Raw genomic sequence first — 17047 nt, forward strand, 5'->3', positions numbered from 1 at the left:
CTGGGTTAACACATATAAATATTACGAATTCATTACTTGCTTCACAGTAGAATTGAGCAAAAGCCATTAAAAAAAAACATTTAATGTATTTATTATGAAATATGGGGCTCTTTATTATCTAGAGTTTGTTGCAGAGTGCGATCACTGGGTGCAGCGGAGTCCATTCAGATCAGACATTGTGGAGTAAACAGGAACTGGCTTCTTTATTGGAACATAACACAGAAAGCAAAGATGTCACCTCATTGTAATAAGAACACAGGCAGGAAGAGATAACCAACAAGTTCAGTACAGTGTACAGGATATTACAACACATCATAGAAATGCATAGCATATCACTGAGCATTAGCGACATCTAGTGTCCTATTTGTGAACTGCAGTTAATCTGCTAAACTGAAAGCTGTTGTATCTCCAACAGAGTTAACATTTACCACAAAAGTTAAACAAACTAATAAAGGTGGAACAAACAAAGTTTGATTTTTTTTCAGATGGAGTTGGGTGGGTAAGGGTTGCTCCTCTGTGATGTCTGTATGAACATCTGTGTCCCTTTTTGGGGAGATTTTTCCTTCTTTCCTGTCGTGACAGAAGGTGATCTCACCAATGGGGTTGCAGACTAAAAACAATGCAAATGGCTAAAGGCTTTAACTTTTGACAATGTCTTTTTTTTTTTTTTTTATTGCTGTCCAATCCAAAACACTCTTCCTGTTTCTGGTACAAGGACTGGAAGATTGATAAACTCTTCCTACTGGGATTATAGACTGTAATAAAAAGTTAATATAAATTTTAGGGGATATCTAAAAACCAAAATGTTTTTGTTTTTGATAGAGTAGGGTTTTTTTTTGTCATCTGTGTCCCAATCAAGAGATTTCCTCAATTCCTGTTGTATAGAGCCAAAAGTAATTGAGAGAAAATCACTCCAAAATGGAAGAAATGCTCTTTTAGTTCTCACTGGAATTAATTTCCCCATTGGAAGATTTAATCTCAATTTCTGTTCTGGTGATGACTCAGAATTGGATTTTTCTTCTCTCTTAGTGGCAGTGATAGTGGTCACCAGGACATACAGAAAGGGTAAATCTCTAAGGAGGAGAAAAAAAAAAAAAGCTGAAAAAACATGTTACCAATTCTTTGGAAAACTAAAAGTCAAACATATTGTGTGGATTCCAGCTTCAACAGCTTGGTAGTCCCTGGGCCTGATTTAAAAAAGTGTGCAATGAATAAACCTGAGCCTGATATACCCGTATGTAATATGAGGTGAAGGGCACATCAGTTTAAGTGATTGGATGTTGGCAGTAGAGCTGGGTACATTTCACCTTATGGTTTATAGTAATTCAACCCAGGCTCACTTTGGTATACCTCACACTTTAGTGAATCACGCTCTTTGTGTAGTAACGGGGATGAATCCCCATTACAAAGATTCTTTTGTTAAGTACATGTAGATCTTGGCTAAGCCTGTAGTAATGCTGTACAGTCTCAATACATTTTAAAATTGCAGCAGTACAACAAGTCCAATATAAGGAATATTAGTTATTATAGGTAAAGTGTGTGAATGTGTGTGTTTGTGTTGGGGGGGGGGGGTGGCAGTTACCCATATATGTCAGGGGGAATTTTCCCCACAGTGCTAGCCTTTTTTTAAGCTCTTTGTACAAGAAAGTAAGGATTTCTTCAAATTGATTAAATGTTCACCCTCATTAAAAATGGTATAAATATTTAAATAAAGTGTACATATAGCCAAAATGTTTTATTTTTCATTTTTTTGTTTGGGAAAAGAGAAGGATTAGAACCACTGAAAAGTTGTTGTTTTTTATTAAATTCGGCTTACCTGTTCAGCAGGTTCACTCTTCCTATTTATCCTGGTGACCATAATCACTCAGGCTGGGTTCAAACTTATGCAAATTACATGCAGGTTTCTCCACATCCAATTCCCATGGCAGCAAAGTGTGACCGGCTCTCAGAGCCAGTTCCCCCATCTCAGGGGTGGCAGCGGAGCACACTGCAAAAGGGTCCTGTGCATATTTGGCTCCATTTAGGGTCAGAATTCAGGCATTAATTCTACCTAGTTCAGACCTAATTTGAATTCTGACCTAATATGGACCTGAAACGGGGACTCACCGCACCCCACGCTGCAAACCATGCCGCAGATAATGTGAACCTAGCCTGAGGCAGAAAATTATGAGAAATCAAAAATGTTAGAGTTGTCAGAAGACTAGGGTGAGGGTAATTCCCCCAATGGAGATCAGAAGGCAATTCCCCTCAATTTTTATAAATTTCTTCCCACATTCTGTTGGAGCAGGAAGGGGAAAAAAAAATATCACCAATGGGGCACAGATAACAAAAAGTCAACTGACAGCAGTTTTAATCTCTTCCCTACTCTACTTAAAAATGAAAAAAAAAGAGGTTTTGTCTATACATACTTGAAAAATTCAAGAAGCTTTCCATTCTCCAAGCATGTACACATGACACCCTTCATTATCTGTGTCAAATGATCCCCTCCTTTTCCCAAAGCATTTTGGATAAGCAGGCAGTGCATCTACTGACAGCCTTCTTTGAGTTTTTGTCAAAAGTCATCAGCTAAGCCTCTCCATCTTCAACTGCCTTCACTGCTCTCTGACATGTACTGTATACTGCAATATAGAAACTAGAGACGGATGACTGTCAAAGAAAAGGCAGAGGTGTCAATAATGTGTAAGCTGTAATTCACAGCCTGGCTTTATTCTTTCCATACCATGTAAAAGGAAAGATGGCGGCATCTAACAGGGAAATAGCTGGGCACAGAATGGAGCAACTTTTTTGCTCACCGATTGTGGGTGGATTATATCAATTGTTTAGATTCCAAAAGTTCATATATGCCAAATGTTATATAGTAATGTGTCAAATGTCTGTTCCTGAAATTACAGATAGATCCACTTTAAGAAGAAATAATGTAATGTAATAATGTTCCTGAAAGAAGAAAATTGGATATGGCCAGTTTGTGTGGAATCCCAAATGAGTCCATTCCTATAGGATCCTTTTGCTTGAGATCTTTAAATGCAGATTTTCACTTGCAACCCACCAGTATAATTTTCTTTACTTTTCAAAGATTTTTATTGGATTTTATAGAGAAAAATAAGTCAGTACAACATGGGACTACATAAATAAACATAAATCATCTTCCAAATAATATAGGACAAAGGGGACTGTGATGGCTGTCATTTGCGAGACAGTTAACAATAAGTAGGAGGAGGTTTTGCTTATAGTAATAACATATAAAGAAAAAACGAGTCTGATGAAGCCTTGTTTCATGAGTTATCCATTGGCATAAGAAGGAAGGGTAGTACTTAAGGTGTCATAAGAACTAACTTGTAGCATGTTTAGTCTAACAGTTATATTTGGTCATGACAGGTTATAAAATCAGTTGAGTGTTGTCTCGTTCTGGAGCAGGGTTCTGTTTAGGTAGTTAAGAAGTCAAAAATTGTGAGTATTGAAACGTTTATTGTAGCATTAATAGAAAGGGAGGGAGAGCAAGTGTGTAGTAAGAAGGGTGGGGTGAAAGTTTGTGGTATATGGAATGGAAATGTGTGTTTATATGGATTTCTGTGTTCATATGTATAGGGAAGAGGGGGAGAACAGGTGGGTCAAAGAGTCGACTCTTCCCTGTCTTCTTGTTTTTAGTGTCCATCAAGTAGATGGGTCTTTGGTGGTGTGTTTTGCAGTGATTGGTTCGGGTGTATTGTTTAGAAATGAGTGCTGAAAGTGGAACCCGGCACCCCCAAAGCTCGGTAAATTTGGAAGGGTTGTCTCTCGCAAAACTGATCGTCTCTTCCATTTCCGCTGTTTGTCTGATCCGTGGCAGTTCGAGTCGGGGGTAGTGGAATACATCACCTGGTGGCATTAACTAGATGGCAAGCAAGTGATTTGTAGTATGTAGATTTTGGAAGAGAAGTGTGGTGTAACAAGTATTGTGCTGGAGTAAAATCTAGTGTATAAGTAATTATTTTGGCTATATCCTCATGTACTTTGGTCCAGTAATCCTGTAGTTTTGGGCAGGACCACCAAATGTGTAGCATCTTTCCAGGGTTTGGTGTTACATCTCCAGCACAAGGGAGATGTTGAGGGAGAGAACTTGTAACCTGCTTCCTGAACTGTAACATTTATTGAGCTTTTATGTGTGTGGGTAAGGATTTTGTCCCAGTCCTCGTCTGTGAGGTTAATGTTCAACAGTTTTTCCCAGTTTTGACTGATTTTGTACGCTTTCAGATTGTTTCTGGTAAACAGTATTGCATATAGTAGAGAGATTAGGTGTAGTTGGGGGGTAGTTCTGGAGCCGATGGCTTCAAATTGTGTATGTGGATGGCCCCAACCAGGTGGAGGGTTTGGGTGAAAAAAAAAGGTCCAGAATGGAAAAGTAGAGTTCTGGTTAAGCCCTGTAGTTCCTCGTAGGATAGGAAGGAGCCTCTGTGGAAGAAGTGTTCAGCCAGAACCTGTTTATAATTATTATTATTATATCTGTCTTGTAGAAATGTGTTGGACATGCCTGGAGGAAGTCTGGGTTTTGCCTGATAGAGGTGAGTGGCCCTGGGTAGAAAGATAAGTCATATAGAATACATGCCAACTGGAAGCATGTTAGGGAAGGCCTTACCGTGGGGTGTTCCTTAAGTTCTGTAGGTGTATTTTGTTGGGGTAGCCAGGGGATCTGGTGTATTGGGGTCTCCGAGTGTGCTTGTTCTAACTGAACCCATGCCTTGTTTTTCTGGGTGGAGCTCCAGTCAACTATCCTGGCAAGATGGGAAGCTATGTAATATTTATGAATATCAGGTAGGCCTATGCCTCCTTTTAGTTTGGGTTGGGTAAGAATTACATAGCTGAGTCCAGGGCATTTGTGTCCCCATAGACAATGGGTACATATTTTGTGATATGATGCAAAGAAGGCCTTAGGTAGTTGGATAGGTACAGTCTGTAAAGTATAAAGGAGATGGAGGAGTACGTTCATTTTTATGAGAGCGGCCCTCCTGAACCATGAAGAGATTACTTTGGGCAATTTTTCAAAGTCATTTTGGATGTCCTTAAGATAGGTAAGTAATTTAGTGTATAGAGGTCATAAAGAAATGTTGGTAGTTACTGTATATCCTGAGATAAGTGATCGACTGCTGTTGCCATGTAAAAGGGAAATCTTTTTTACAAGAGGTAACGACATGGTTCAGGAGTGTTACATTAAGGGCGAAAGACTTGGAAAAGTTTATCTGTAGGTTTGAGAGGGTATTATAATGTGCAAGTCTCTCAGGTGACTAGGGATAGTGGTTTGAGGTTCAGTTAAGAATAACAGGATGTCCTCAGCGAATACTTTGACTGGTTCTAATGCGCTGCAGAAGCGGTTTGAGCATTAGTATGAACAATAACGGCGATAGAGATGGTGCCGTTTGAGATGGGGAAGGCATTCGACAGGTGGCCATTTACTCATACTTTAGTGGCTGGAGCAGAGTATAATTCAAGGATAAAGTAGAGAATGTTGTTGTAGATGCCGTTGTGTTTCAAAACCGCTTGTATGAAGTTCCAGGCCACCCTGTTGAATGCCTTCCCCGCATCTAGTGACAGGAAGAATCCTCCACGTTTGGTTTTGGTGAGCCAATGGTGTAAGTTGATAGCTTTAAGAGTATTGTCTCTGGCTTCCCTACCCAGAACAAAGACAACCTGATCATTGTTTATTAGTGATGGTAGAAGTGGTGCTAGGCGGTTGGCTAGCATTTTTGCAAAAAGTTTCAGGTCAACATTTAGTAAGAAAATGGGCCTGTAATTGGAAACACGAGTAGGGTCCTTTCCTTCCTTTTGGATTACAGTTATGTGAGCCTCAGAGCATTTTGAAATCCATTGGGATTGGTAGCTAGTGAGTTGAAAGCGTGGCAGAGAGGTAGTGTGGTGGAGGGGTAAAATGATAATGTCGGTGAATGTCTTGCAATAAGGTCTTGAGAGGCTATCGGCTTGGGCTTTTACCAGGTTTAAGTTGTTTTAGGGAGGGAATTAGTTCTTCGCTGGTTAGTGGTTCATTTAGTTCCTGTAGTTTTTCATCAGGAATAGCCTTTTAAAAGGAGGTCTGATTTAAGTTTCTGTCTAGGCACTTTGGGTGGAGTCATTAGGTGATTGCTGTGTAATGTTATATAGTGCAGAGTAGTAGTGTGTAAATTGGTCGGCAATTTCGTCTGCCGAGGCTACGCGATGGTCGGTGCTTTAATATGATGTATTGTATGTGCATATTTTTTTGATTGGAGGGCCCTTGCTAGTAACTTGCCACTTTTATTTCTATGTTCATAGAACAGTCTTTTGGACAGTATATATTTAAGTTTTATGATCCGGTCTAAAGCTGAGAGGAGTTCTCTTCTGGCCAAAATTAATTCATTTACTACTTGGATCGCTTGTGATTTTTCATGTGTCGCTTCCAGATCTCGAACGCAGATAGTAAGGGCATCTAAATATGCTTTCCTTTCCTTTTGTCGTTTTGCTGCTAACACCATTAGTTTTTCTCTAATCACACATTGTTTGTGCTTCCCAGGTTGAGATTGGGGAAATGCTTGAGTCTGTGTTTTCTGCGAAGTAGTGACATAGGCACATATATAGTTTTGTAAGATATGCTTTATTTGTGAGGAGTGAGGGGTCTAAGCACCATTGTGCGTTGCGTTGGGTTAGTTCTGGAAAGGTAAGAGTCATAGTGATGGGATTATGATCGGAGATGGTTTGTGGTTCATTGGTTGCTTCTGAAAGAAACCGAATGTCAGGTTGGGATAGATAGGAATAAATAGTCCAGCCTAGAATACTGGTTATGTGGTTGAGAGTAGAATGAGTAGTAACCTGTGTTGGGGTTAAGGGTACGCCATGAATCGTAAAGTTGAAAGTCCTGTAGGATTAGATTTACTTTTTGTAGGGCTTTATATGTTAGAGTTGAGGTTCCTGTAGACGTATATAAGATTGGTTGCAAAGGAATGTTGATGTCCCCACCTACAATCAGTATACCTGATTGAAAGGTGATAAGTTTTTCTGTTACTGAGTTAAGGAAGGATACTTGTTTTTCGTTTGTGCAATATAAGTTTACCAATGTGTTCGGCCTGTTGAATATGACACCTGCCATCTTGGTCTGTGAGGGCGTCTGTGATGGATATAGGGAGATGTTTGGAAAAGAGGATCAAAGCTCCTTTGGTTTTTGCAGGACTGTTGGTGGCATGGGTATTTGATTTGAGTGGAAATGAGTTTGCTGTATGAAGATCACATCCACCTTCATTTTTTTCACTAACAGAAGAGCTTGAGAGCGCGTTTCTGGTTTATTTAACCCTTGTGCATTGATAGAAATTATTTTTAGAGTTTTTGGTGAAGTAATGGTTCATTGTGTTGCCATTTTGGTAGGGGCGACTGGACCTGGTCATAAATAATGCAGGGAAGTGTTAGCTTTGATTGGTGGAAGGCGGAGAAGATAGAGACCTCCGAGTGAGGAGTCTAGGAATAGTAGAATGGGGCAAGTTAGTAAATTAGGTTAGATTCCCTCCTAGTGGAGTCTATATCGTCATTTCACGATTAGTGTAGGTATCGGTTCTGAGGCGCATGTCAAATTGGGGTTGTCAGTAGAAACTGCTCTAAGTATTCATTGCAACTACTGTAGGGGTAACATTAGCAGTAAGATTCGGTAGGTAGCATACATGTAAACTTCAAAAGTTAAACATTAAACAGCTAGAGTATAGTAAATTGCTTGAGCATAGAAGCGTTGTTAGTACATAGTATTCATTTATGTCTAAGCAGCTGAGGGATATAAGAGCGTCTCGACCGCCAAGGTGGACGCAGCTCCACCAAAGTTTTCCAGCACAGGTGGACGCAGCCTTGCATGAATATAATTATGCAGGCGGCATTGCAACTATTGGTATGGTAAAATGTATTTATTTATTTATTTTTTTGACAACTCAGATGGGGATTTAGGTTTTCCCTTGCTGCACTGGAAGCCAGGATTGCCGGAGGGGGCATCGGTTCAAATGGTGATTTACTGAGATCAGATAAGTCAGGAAATACCAGGAGGAGGTTGTCATGGTGTGTTGGGATCTGATCTCAGAACTATTAATTGTTAGGGATTCTGGTGATTACATACGTGCTAGGGAGTAGTCCCATGGAAGATAGTCTGGAAGGGACAGGATCGTATGGAAAGTTTCCTTTGTGCAGGTTTGGTTGCCTGTTCTATTTGAATAGCTTTTCTTCATCGTTGGGGATCCTATTTTGTGTGTAGGAGGACTTCTGCAGAAAGAGGCAGACAGCTGCAGTGTTGTCCCAGCTCATGCTGATCGAGGCGTTTCAGATCTTAAGATCACACATTGTATGCAATGCAAAACAGTATGGATGGGTATTCATTAGTCTAGTAATTGATGGTATAGTCTCTGTATTCGTGGGCTAGTCAAACTTGAGGAGCTAGAGTGGGTAATTTGGGAAGTCATGGTATGGGGTTGTGGCTTTAAGTCTGTGGCCAATATTAGATTAGAACAGGTAAGTAAATGTGCGTAAATGCAGGTAAATGGTTTATTAAGAACTCCGGTCAACTGGACCCATTAACAGTATGTAACAAAAAACGTATCTGGAATGGTGTACTTCTGAGCTATCCGGACTTGTTGGATGTGAAGAATCCTGTCTGTGGGGCTAGGGCCAAAAAGAGGAATGTGGCCTGCTGGAGAGTGCGAGCCAGGTCCACGAGATGTATCTGTATCTGGAAGCTTAGGTGTCCATTCAATCTTTGTTTGAGTATCTTTCTGTGGGTGTGGGCACATGAAATTCTCCATACCAGTCAGGAACTGGTATCAGCGGTATTCCAAAGTGGTCGCAGAAGTGTGGGAGATCTTCTGGTACTTTCAATATGGCTGTCTTGCCTGCTAGAGAGGCGGAGATGCAGAATGGGAACTTTCACCTATCATGTGCCCTTTTGGCTCGTAAAGCGTCTAGGAGAGGATGGAGATCTTTACGGTGCTGTAAGCTAATGTTAGATAAATCTTAGAATAATTTTATGTCTGCACCATCATGCGTGATATGTATGTAGTTGCGATCTTTCCTGAGTATGTCCTCTTTGAGACGAAAGTTGGTCATGCAACATACTATGTCTCTTGGTGAATCTGTGTCTCTGCCTCTTGGGCGGAGTGCACAATGAATCCGCTTCATATTGATGGAGGTGGTCCTGGGTCTGTCCAGGTCATTAAATACGACCGTGATTACTTGTTGGATCTGGTTCTGTTCTACCGAGTCTGGAACCCCACATATTCTAAGGTTGTTTCTGCGACAACGGTTGTCGAGGTCCTCGATGTGTCTGTGCATGTCTCTCATTTCCAATATTTGAGTGTCTTGCACTGTAAAAATTTGTTGACTATGTGACTCATGCTGAGATGTGAGTGTTTCTACATCTTGTACTCTCTCTGCAATCATCTGTATATCCTGCTTTAGATCATTGATTGTGGCTGAAAATGCTGATGAGTTTTTTATATCTGCTGCCACTGTGTGTAAATCGTGCAGGCTGAGAAAAGGAGCTTGAGTATTAAGCAGAGCTGGGCTGGGGCTAGCAGACTGGGTAGAGGCTGGCTTCTATGGCAGGGGTGTCTGTGGGGATACTTGTGTGCCTGAGGGTGAGGATGTTGCCATGTTGAAGGCTTGAGTCCGGAATATCTCTGGTATTTGCCGGCTCAGCTGTGTCCCTTGCATGCTTTGTTCCCACGGGGAGCAAGACCGGGAGGCAGAGTTACTGCGGGATGATCTTCCTATGTCTGAAAGGCTTCTTGTCTCTGTGAGTGCCCACCTGAAGTCCTGCTGTCAGCCGGAGCTCCATGTCTAAGCGTCCATTTCCATCCGAGGTCAGACAGCCCCCCCACTAGTATACTTTGATAGTGTGGCGTGATCATTGAAACCACTGTATCATTACTCATCATGCTCTGGTTTGCCAAGTAGTGTAGATGCCAATTGAAACGGTGCCCTACAAAGGGCTGTGAGAGTTAGGGAAGCAGTTATCTGAAATAGGATTGAAATGCAGATAGCCCAATAGGAGGAATTGATGAGGCTGACAGGGGCAAATTAACATCTTTTACAATAGGTTGATGGCCAAAGCATTTTAGGGGTAACAGAACCCCACCGTTTCATGGTTTTGCATATTAACATATATTGAAAGATGTTCATTTGCACCTAACTACATCCTTGATGAGTCCTTCTGGTGTTCCTTTTCATCTACACTTTTTCAGCAAGGATCCTTCAGAGAAAAGAAGGTAACACTGGTTTAGAAGCAGCCTAACTGCTATTACCGAAATTATTAAAACCACAGTACTTCACATCATCAGAAGTCAATTAGACCCATCCAAAAAATATTTCTATAGGAAATAGGTGACCCAAACATTTATCCTATCCAGTAATTTATATATCCAGTATTGGATAAAAGCTGGCAGGGTAATTTCTTTTTAAATCTTGGCTATCCTCTTGGAAATTTGAATTCCTACCCACCAAGAAATAGGCCATCCATTACAGCCCCCATACGTTTCTCATAATAGGTTAACTTTAACACAAAACAAAATATTAAGACTTCAGTAAGAGGAGAGGAACCAGGGTCCTCATGGAGAATTTGGAATGTACTTACTCTTCTACAGAATGCAAATGACGTGTTTAAGTTTAAGAATTTGGGTTCTGTAATTCACCTTTTGTAGACAGCTTTATTAAATTATATCCATATGTTTTTTATGAGTTACATTGGAAAAGGCAGATTACTCACTCCAGTTGTGTCTTACTAAAATTCTGCAGATGCTCTATGGGGTTTAAAAGTCAGCGCTGTGACCAGAAAGTGAACCCTTGTGATTACTACTGTCAGAATGAGGGAATTTGCACGTTAACAGCGTTTAATGAACCCAAATGCAAGTAGGTTAACCTTCCACTTAACGCTGTTTGTTGTTTGACACCATCTACCATCATTCGGCACTTTGTTTTCAGACATCGGTGACCTGACGTCTCTCACTTTTATTTCAGAGCGACATGTGAATATGATGTTCTTTTAAAGCAGACCCATCATACCAAAAATCAAACATTCATCACAATTGCTAAAATCAAATTGAAATTGCAGTATAATAGTTACTCATATCCTTTTTTTATGAGAAAAGTAAATTGTGAAATTATATTTATTACTACGAAGAAGAGAAAAATAGAATTCCATGGCAAGAACTATTGCTCTAAACGGCATGCGACCATAGCGAGCCAATCAACACCATGAGGTGCCCACTGGAAAACTTTTGGGCTGGGTTCACACTAGTGCAAATCGTATGTGGGTTTCCCGCGTCCAATTCACATGATAGTAGAGTGTGCCTGGCTCTTAATTGAGCTGGTTCACATATCTCCATGAACTGGATTGCACAGGGGTCCTGTGCGTCTTTTGGCTCCGTTTAATGGCCAAATTCAGGCAAATATTTGGGCCCGGTTCGTCCCTTAAACTGATAAATAGGGACGCATGGGACCCCTGCTGTGAGCGGCATCTGGTTTAAGTTTGAACCCAGCTTTATACCGCTTTGGAGTTTCCAGGAAGCAATGGGCATTCTCTGTGACAGCCTCATATATATATATATATATTTATTTTTTTGCCCAGATAAAGGTAATGTCACGTAGACATGTCAAAATTCTAAGGAACTGCTTAGCAGTAATACATTGTAATTGGCTCATGTAATAAAATAACATTCAATAATTGCTGGCACCAAGTACAAATGTATTTCTTCTTTTTTTTAAATATTAATACAAAGTGAAGTATATTTGCCAAAACTTTTTGCACTTGCCATACGATTATTGCTCTTTGCAATGACTCATTAAATAAGCCTTACACATGTTTTGTTAGCACCGTCTGTTCACACATTGGATAAACAAAAGGGTGACAGGTCTGCTTTAAAAAATATTTTGGCATTTCAACATGATACATTCATCATTTGTGATATTTTCGCATATGGTGTGTCACTTCATTTGCAAACAGAGCTTTCCAGTTAAAAAAATTAATAAAAAAATAATAGCAGTGACAAGGTTTGCTTCCATAGTGTGTAATGAAATAAAAAGCTATCGGAGAAGCCTCCAATGCAAGCTGCAGCTGGAACATTGAATTCCCATTCTGGTTCTGGGACAGCTGCATAGGTTACAATTTACTAGTACCCAAACCACACAGATACTTTTTATGAAAGATTTCCTAAATAAAAAAATATATGTAGCAACCAGATTTCAGCTGCAAATTGAGCAATGGAAGCTACTTTGCTTGCGGTGGGGGGAGCATTTTCACTTTTGCTGTTTTCAAGGTTTTTTGAAGTTTTTATCTATACTGAAGATATGGGCGTGATTTAAATAAAGGCACATATAATAGTGTATTCACATATCTTGGGTCCCTTGCAGGTGCCTCTTTTGACATGTATAATCTTTTATCCAAATGTATGGGATCTACATGATCCATCTCAAAGAGATTGGGGTACACAGCTGGGGGTTTATAGCTATTTGAAGCCTAACACAACCAGTAACCAGCTACACTGAGATGATCCATTATTTTTATAGGATGTCTCATTGTGCCTATAGGGCTATGCTCATATTCTGCGCTTGCACGGAGGAGGTGTTGCGTGGCGCAGCGGCAATAAACACTCAGTTGCAGGAAACAGAATTTGTATTAAATAAGCAATGTATGGGGTTTTTTTTAGGTGCCAATACACAAGAAAAGAAATTTAATATAACACTAAAAAGTTATTTTATTTGTACAAAATGTTAAAAAATAGTGTATAAAAATAATTGTTTTACATATACTATTCCAGTAATCCATTTCACTCTACATGTTTCACTATGATTTAGCTTCAGGAGTTGGTTATGGACTGCACATGAAAACACTACAAGAAAAAATATATATATTTTTTTTATATTTCATTAATCAAAGAAAAACAATACATTGGACAATCATATAAGAACATATCATATTTCAAGTCTTCAAACCACATATCTTGCAATGCCTACATTGATAGGTCCTCAGGAGGGAGTATAGGTCCTGCAAACATAGACCCAAACAAATAGTTCACAATGGGTTAATCAGCATGGATACTTGAGACATTAGTGGATCGACCCACGAATGTTTTTGGAAGATATCAGCATACCATAGCGAGAGATAGACCAAGCAAGGTAACACCTGGAAGGAGACATATAGATCATAATATATATTATAGGAAAAAAAGGGGAATTTTTTAAAGCGTAACTCCACTTTTGTTGAGAAAAAAACATTCCCCTCTGGGTGATCTCTGTACATTACAAGGATTTTAACAAACTTTGTTGCAGATTCCTACCTTTTGTTATTCTGAAGAAATCATTGTTTGTTCCTCTGTGCTGAGTGGGTCTAATGGGAGTGGTTTCATAATTATCTATCAGCTGTGGCAGCTGCAGGCTCTAATGAGGAAAGCTGCTGGGCCTGCATCCCTTTTAGATGTGCTCCTATTGGGAGTATCTCACCAAAAATTACATTTTTATTGCAGGGGATGCCAGAAATCTGATTTGTATCTCAAGCAGACTTCTGGGAAAATTAGTGAGCCAATCACACAAGCAGGAAATTATGTTTCTGGGGGGTGGTCAGTACACATTCAGTGTACGGAACAGCTCCAGGTAGCCATATTGCATTGCAATTTCAGAAAATACAACAGCTGCAGATTGAAAACGTAATTTTTAATAACATTCAAATACAATATGATTTGTGTCACAATTTTATACACTATATTGTTTTTTCTTTATTTGCTATTCCCCCCCCCCCCCCCCCACAAAAGTGGAGTTACCCTTTAAAGTTAAAGTCCGTAATTCACAACAAGCCCAGTGGGAAGGAACCCAACTGGGAACATTCACTGGATATAAGAGTGATGTGTAGCAGAGCAGGTCTCGGGTGTGCTGACAGCATCTGTCTTGACGGTTGAAATGCGACCTGGCCGCTCTCTCTGTACCCAAATCGGTAGGCTTCCAGGAAGGATGGTGTTTCCCTATCCTTTTCCTACTTATCTGAAACCTCTCCCTGTTGCTGTTAATTGTCCCTGACAGACAGGTGACCTGTCTCTACATTACCCACACTTTAAAAGCATGCCAAGCCCTAGGGCCAGGATCCCTGACCCAAGATGGCTGCCAAAGTCACATGGGGTGGCAGCATTAATTGGATAGTCTCCATAGTGACCAAGGAAACCATAGAGAAACTATGATCCTTTTGACTCCCCCTCCAACTGCAATGCCACTACAGTTGCACGCCACCTACAGTGGAGAAAAAAGACTCCACCTTGCCTAAATGTTTTGTGCTAAGACAAGTCAGGTTATTTATAGATTTTAAAGAGAAAACAGGTAAAGCTAGCCATACATCTGAAAAAGAAGTATGGCCTAAGCTTTTTTGTCATACTTCTCTTCTGAATAACAGGGGTGCATGTATTATTGCTCTCCTGCGACCCAAAGTCAGCTGACAACTGGCTAATGCCCATTATCAGCTAATAAGGCAGAGACATTCCAGGCTCTGGAAGGGTCCTTACCATATTGTCAGGATCCATCCGGCTGTCTGATAGACAGCTGTCCCCACCTCTCAGCATGCAGCTAAGAGGTGGAGCCAGCTGCACGCTCTCTCCAGCACTCAAGTGAGGAACAAAGTGGAGAGTGGTGACTGACAGTCACCGCTCTCTACTCTGAGCAGCCAAAAAATGGAGTGATCAGAGGTCACCTGATTGCTTAGTTCCCGGGTTTAGAACTGACGTGAGGAAGCTGCAGCGTAGATAAGAGTATGGATGTTTGATTCCCCCATCCATGCTAAACAGCTTGGATGGACAAATCTGCAGTGACAACCAATGCATGCATTTAATTGGATGTAGAAGCTGCTCAGCTGATAATTTTCCACCTGGCTCCTTCAATAAAAGTAGAAAAATGTACTTTTGTTGGTGAAGGTACCAGCAAGGTCGCCTATAGAAGGGATTCTGGCCAAGAATCAGTTTTGAGGAGCGATAGTCTGCAACTCCTTGCTTGCTCTTTAAAATCTTCAAAATGTATTGATTCTCCATAAAGGTCAGGAGGCCATTGCAGCTATGTGACTGCCATTCTGCACCCAGGTAGCTCTGAAAAAAAAAAAAATCTTATTGAGTAGTAGCACCCTGCTACCTATGCTTTATTTCAAGAATTAGTTTGCCATTGCTAATTACCCATCTTGCATTTAGGGGCATACAGACGTATTTTCCGCAGGGAATTCAATTCCTTCTGGAAGGACTAGCAGAAGATTCTGTATAAAATATGTACTTAAAGTACTCATGGTTATATGCTTTTAGATGCATTCGGAAAGGTCTTCTAGTGACTTTATGGGGTGCACTTACCTTGCAAGTGCACAAGTGCAGTTGCACTTATTTTCCGCATCCATCATCCAATCATGTGCAAGCAAAAATTTTCCTTGCACTTGATTGGGTGTTCTTTACAAAGTTAAGCTTTACCACATTTACATTCACAAAGGATAAGTTGCGCTAAATATGAAATAAAAGAATTGACAAAAATGACAAAAAAAGATACGCCTCTTCCCAACTTCGCCTCATATCATTGGCGGGCAAAACTGCCACTCAGGATAGATCGAAACATCGTACACCCTATTGGTCAATGGGGGAGGAGTCAGGTCCAGGATTGGTTGCCCCATCAGAACGGCCGCAGACTGGCTTCGATTTATACCCTCTGACAAGCCGCCTACTATCTGGAGGATTACAGAGGAGAGGTTTGTTTGACATCACAGCATTCTGTATCCCCAGTGTTGTTGACCCTTGTGGTCCCATTTCTCTGGTAAGCAGGTTTTTTGTGTGGTGGTGGACACGATTTTTGGTGGTGGAAGTTTACTTGTTCGCAATTTCTATCCAATTCAATATTTCCTGTTTGCACTCTCACTTTTTCCACTTAGTTTGGACTTTCACTGCTTGTGTTTTCATTTTTATTTTTTATCACTAGCTATATTTCTTTGTCATTTTTGTAAAATTTTTTATTTGATATTTAGCACAACTTATGTTTTTGCCTATGTTTGTACAGTGTGTGTCAATATCTCACTTTGAAGTTGCAGCTCTAGATTGGTTTATTTAGCGCAGTTTATTTGTATGATTATAACTGATGTATGATTATATATGATCGACCGATTATCCGCAAGGCCGATATATCAAGGGCCGATATGCACTTTCACCGATATATCGGAATCGGCCTCGGAGGTTACCAATATTGCCAATATTTCGGAAAGTGCTTGTACCGGAGTGATGCCTGCAGCTAGAGGCATCACTCCGGTACCGGCGTCCATAGCCAACGGTCGGCTGTCTTGTAATGACAACCGATGCGGCTGAGAAGCCACTCAGCCAGGAGCGGGAGGGGGGGGGACGTCCCCTCCCGCCGCCTTCCATGGCTCGCCCGGGTCTCCCGTCCCACCAGGAGACCCGGGCAACCAGCCTGCATGGCCCCTGAAGACCCAATCAAAGTCGGCTCTGATTGGGTCTCCACGTAAAAACCAGGAAGTGAAATCACTTCCGGGTACTCGGCGCCAGATTAAAAAAAATGACAGCGTTCAAAACAACCAAACTTGGCGTTTTGAATGCTTTTAAGTGCAGTGGAGGGGTTTGGGGTCTTTTAGACCCCCAGATCCCTCCACAAGAGTACCTGTCAAGTGATAAAAATAAAAAAATATATTTTTTTTAAATGAACGAAAATATCGGCCGATACCGATATGCAATGGCCAAAATATCGGTATCGGCAACGAAAAACCGATATTGGTTGATCACTAATTATAACATTTACTAAGGAAAATGAGTGCAACTGCAGTTGCAAAGTGCAGAGTCTATTTTCCTTTAGTAAATCCATCCCTATGTGTGTGCGCATAGATGTTCAAATGCGTAAAATCTGCAGATCTGTATGGCCTCGGATGCAGTTGTGCCCTACTTTTTTTTTGTATGCCACCAAACACAGCGCACATTTTTGTTTGTAGATGCAGCTGTGTAAATAGTCCTATTGATTCCTATAGTACTGTGTTTAGATATGAACAAAACTATATACTGTATGTATCTAAATGCGT

The 17047-nt window shown here is 40.7% G+C and overlaps 1 protein-coding gene across 6 annotated transcripts in view; it reads left to right on the plus strand.

The window, feature by feature from the left end:
* Positions 1–17047, plus strand: part of LRP1B (LDL receptor related protein 1B) — a 2177452-nt gene that overhangs the window by 2124974 nt on the left and 35431 nt on the right. For 4 of the 6 annotated variants that reach the window (XM_082262163.1, XM_082262161.1, XM_082262165.1 and 1 more), the window contains one exon: positions 10759–10872. The exons of the other annotated variants lie outside the window; for them this stretch is intronic. In XM_082262163.1, the coding sequence (XP_082118289.1) occupies positions 10759–10872 (114 nt within the window). The remainder of the gene's footprint in view (positions 1–10758; positions 10873–17047) is intronic. 6 annotated transcript variants of the gene reach the window in all.

This window comes from Pelophylax lessonae (assembly GCF_965119305.1).
Source record: "Pelophylax lessonae genome assembly, chromosome: 6".
NCBI lineage: Eukaryota > Metazoa > Chordata > Amphibia > Anura > Ranidae > Pelophylax > Pelophylax lessonae.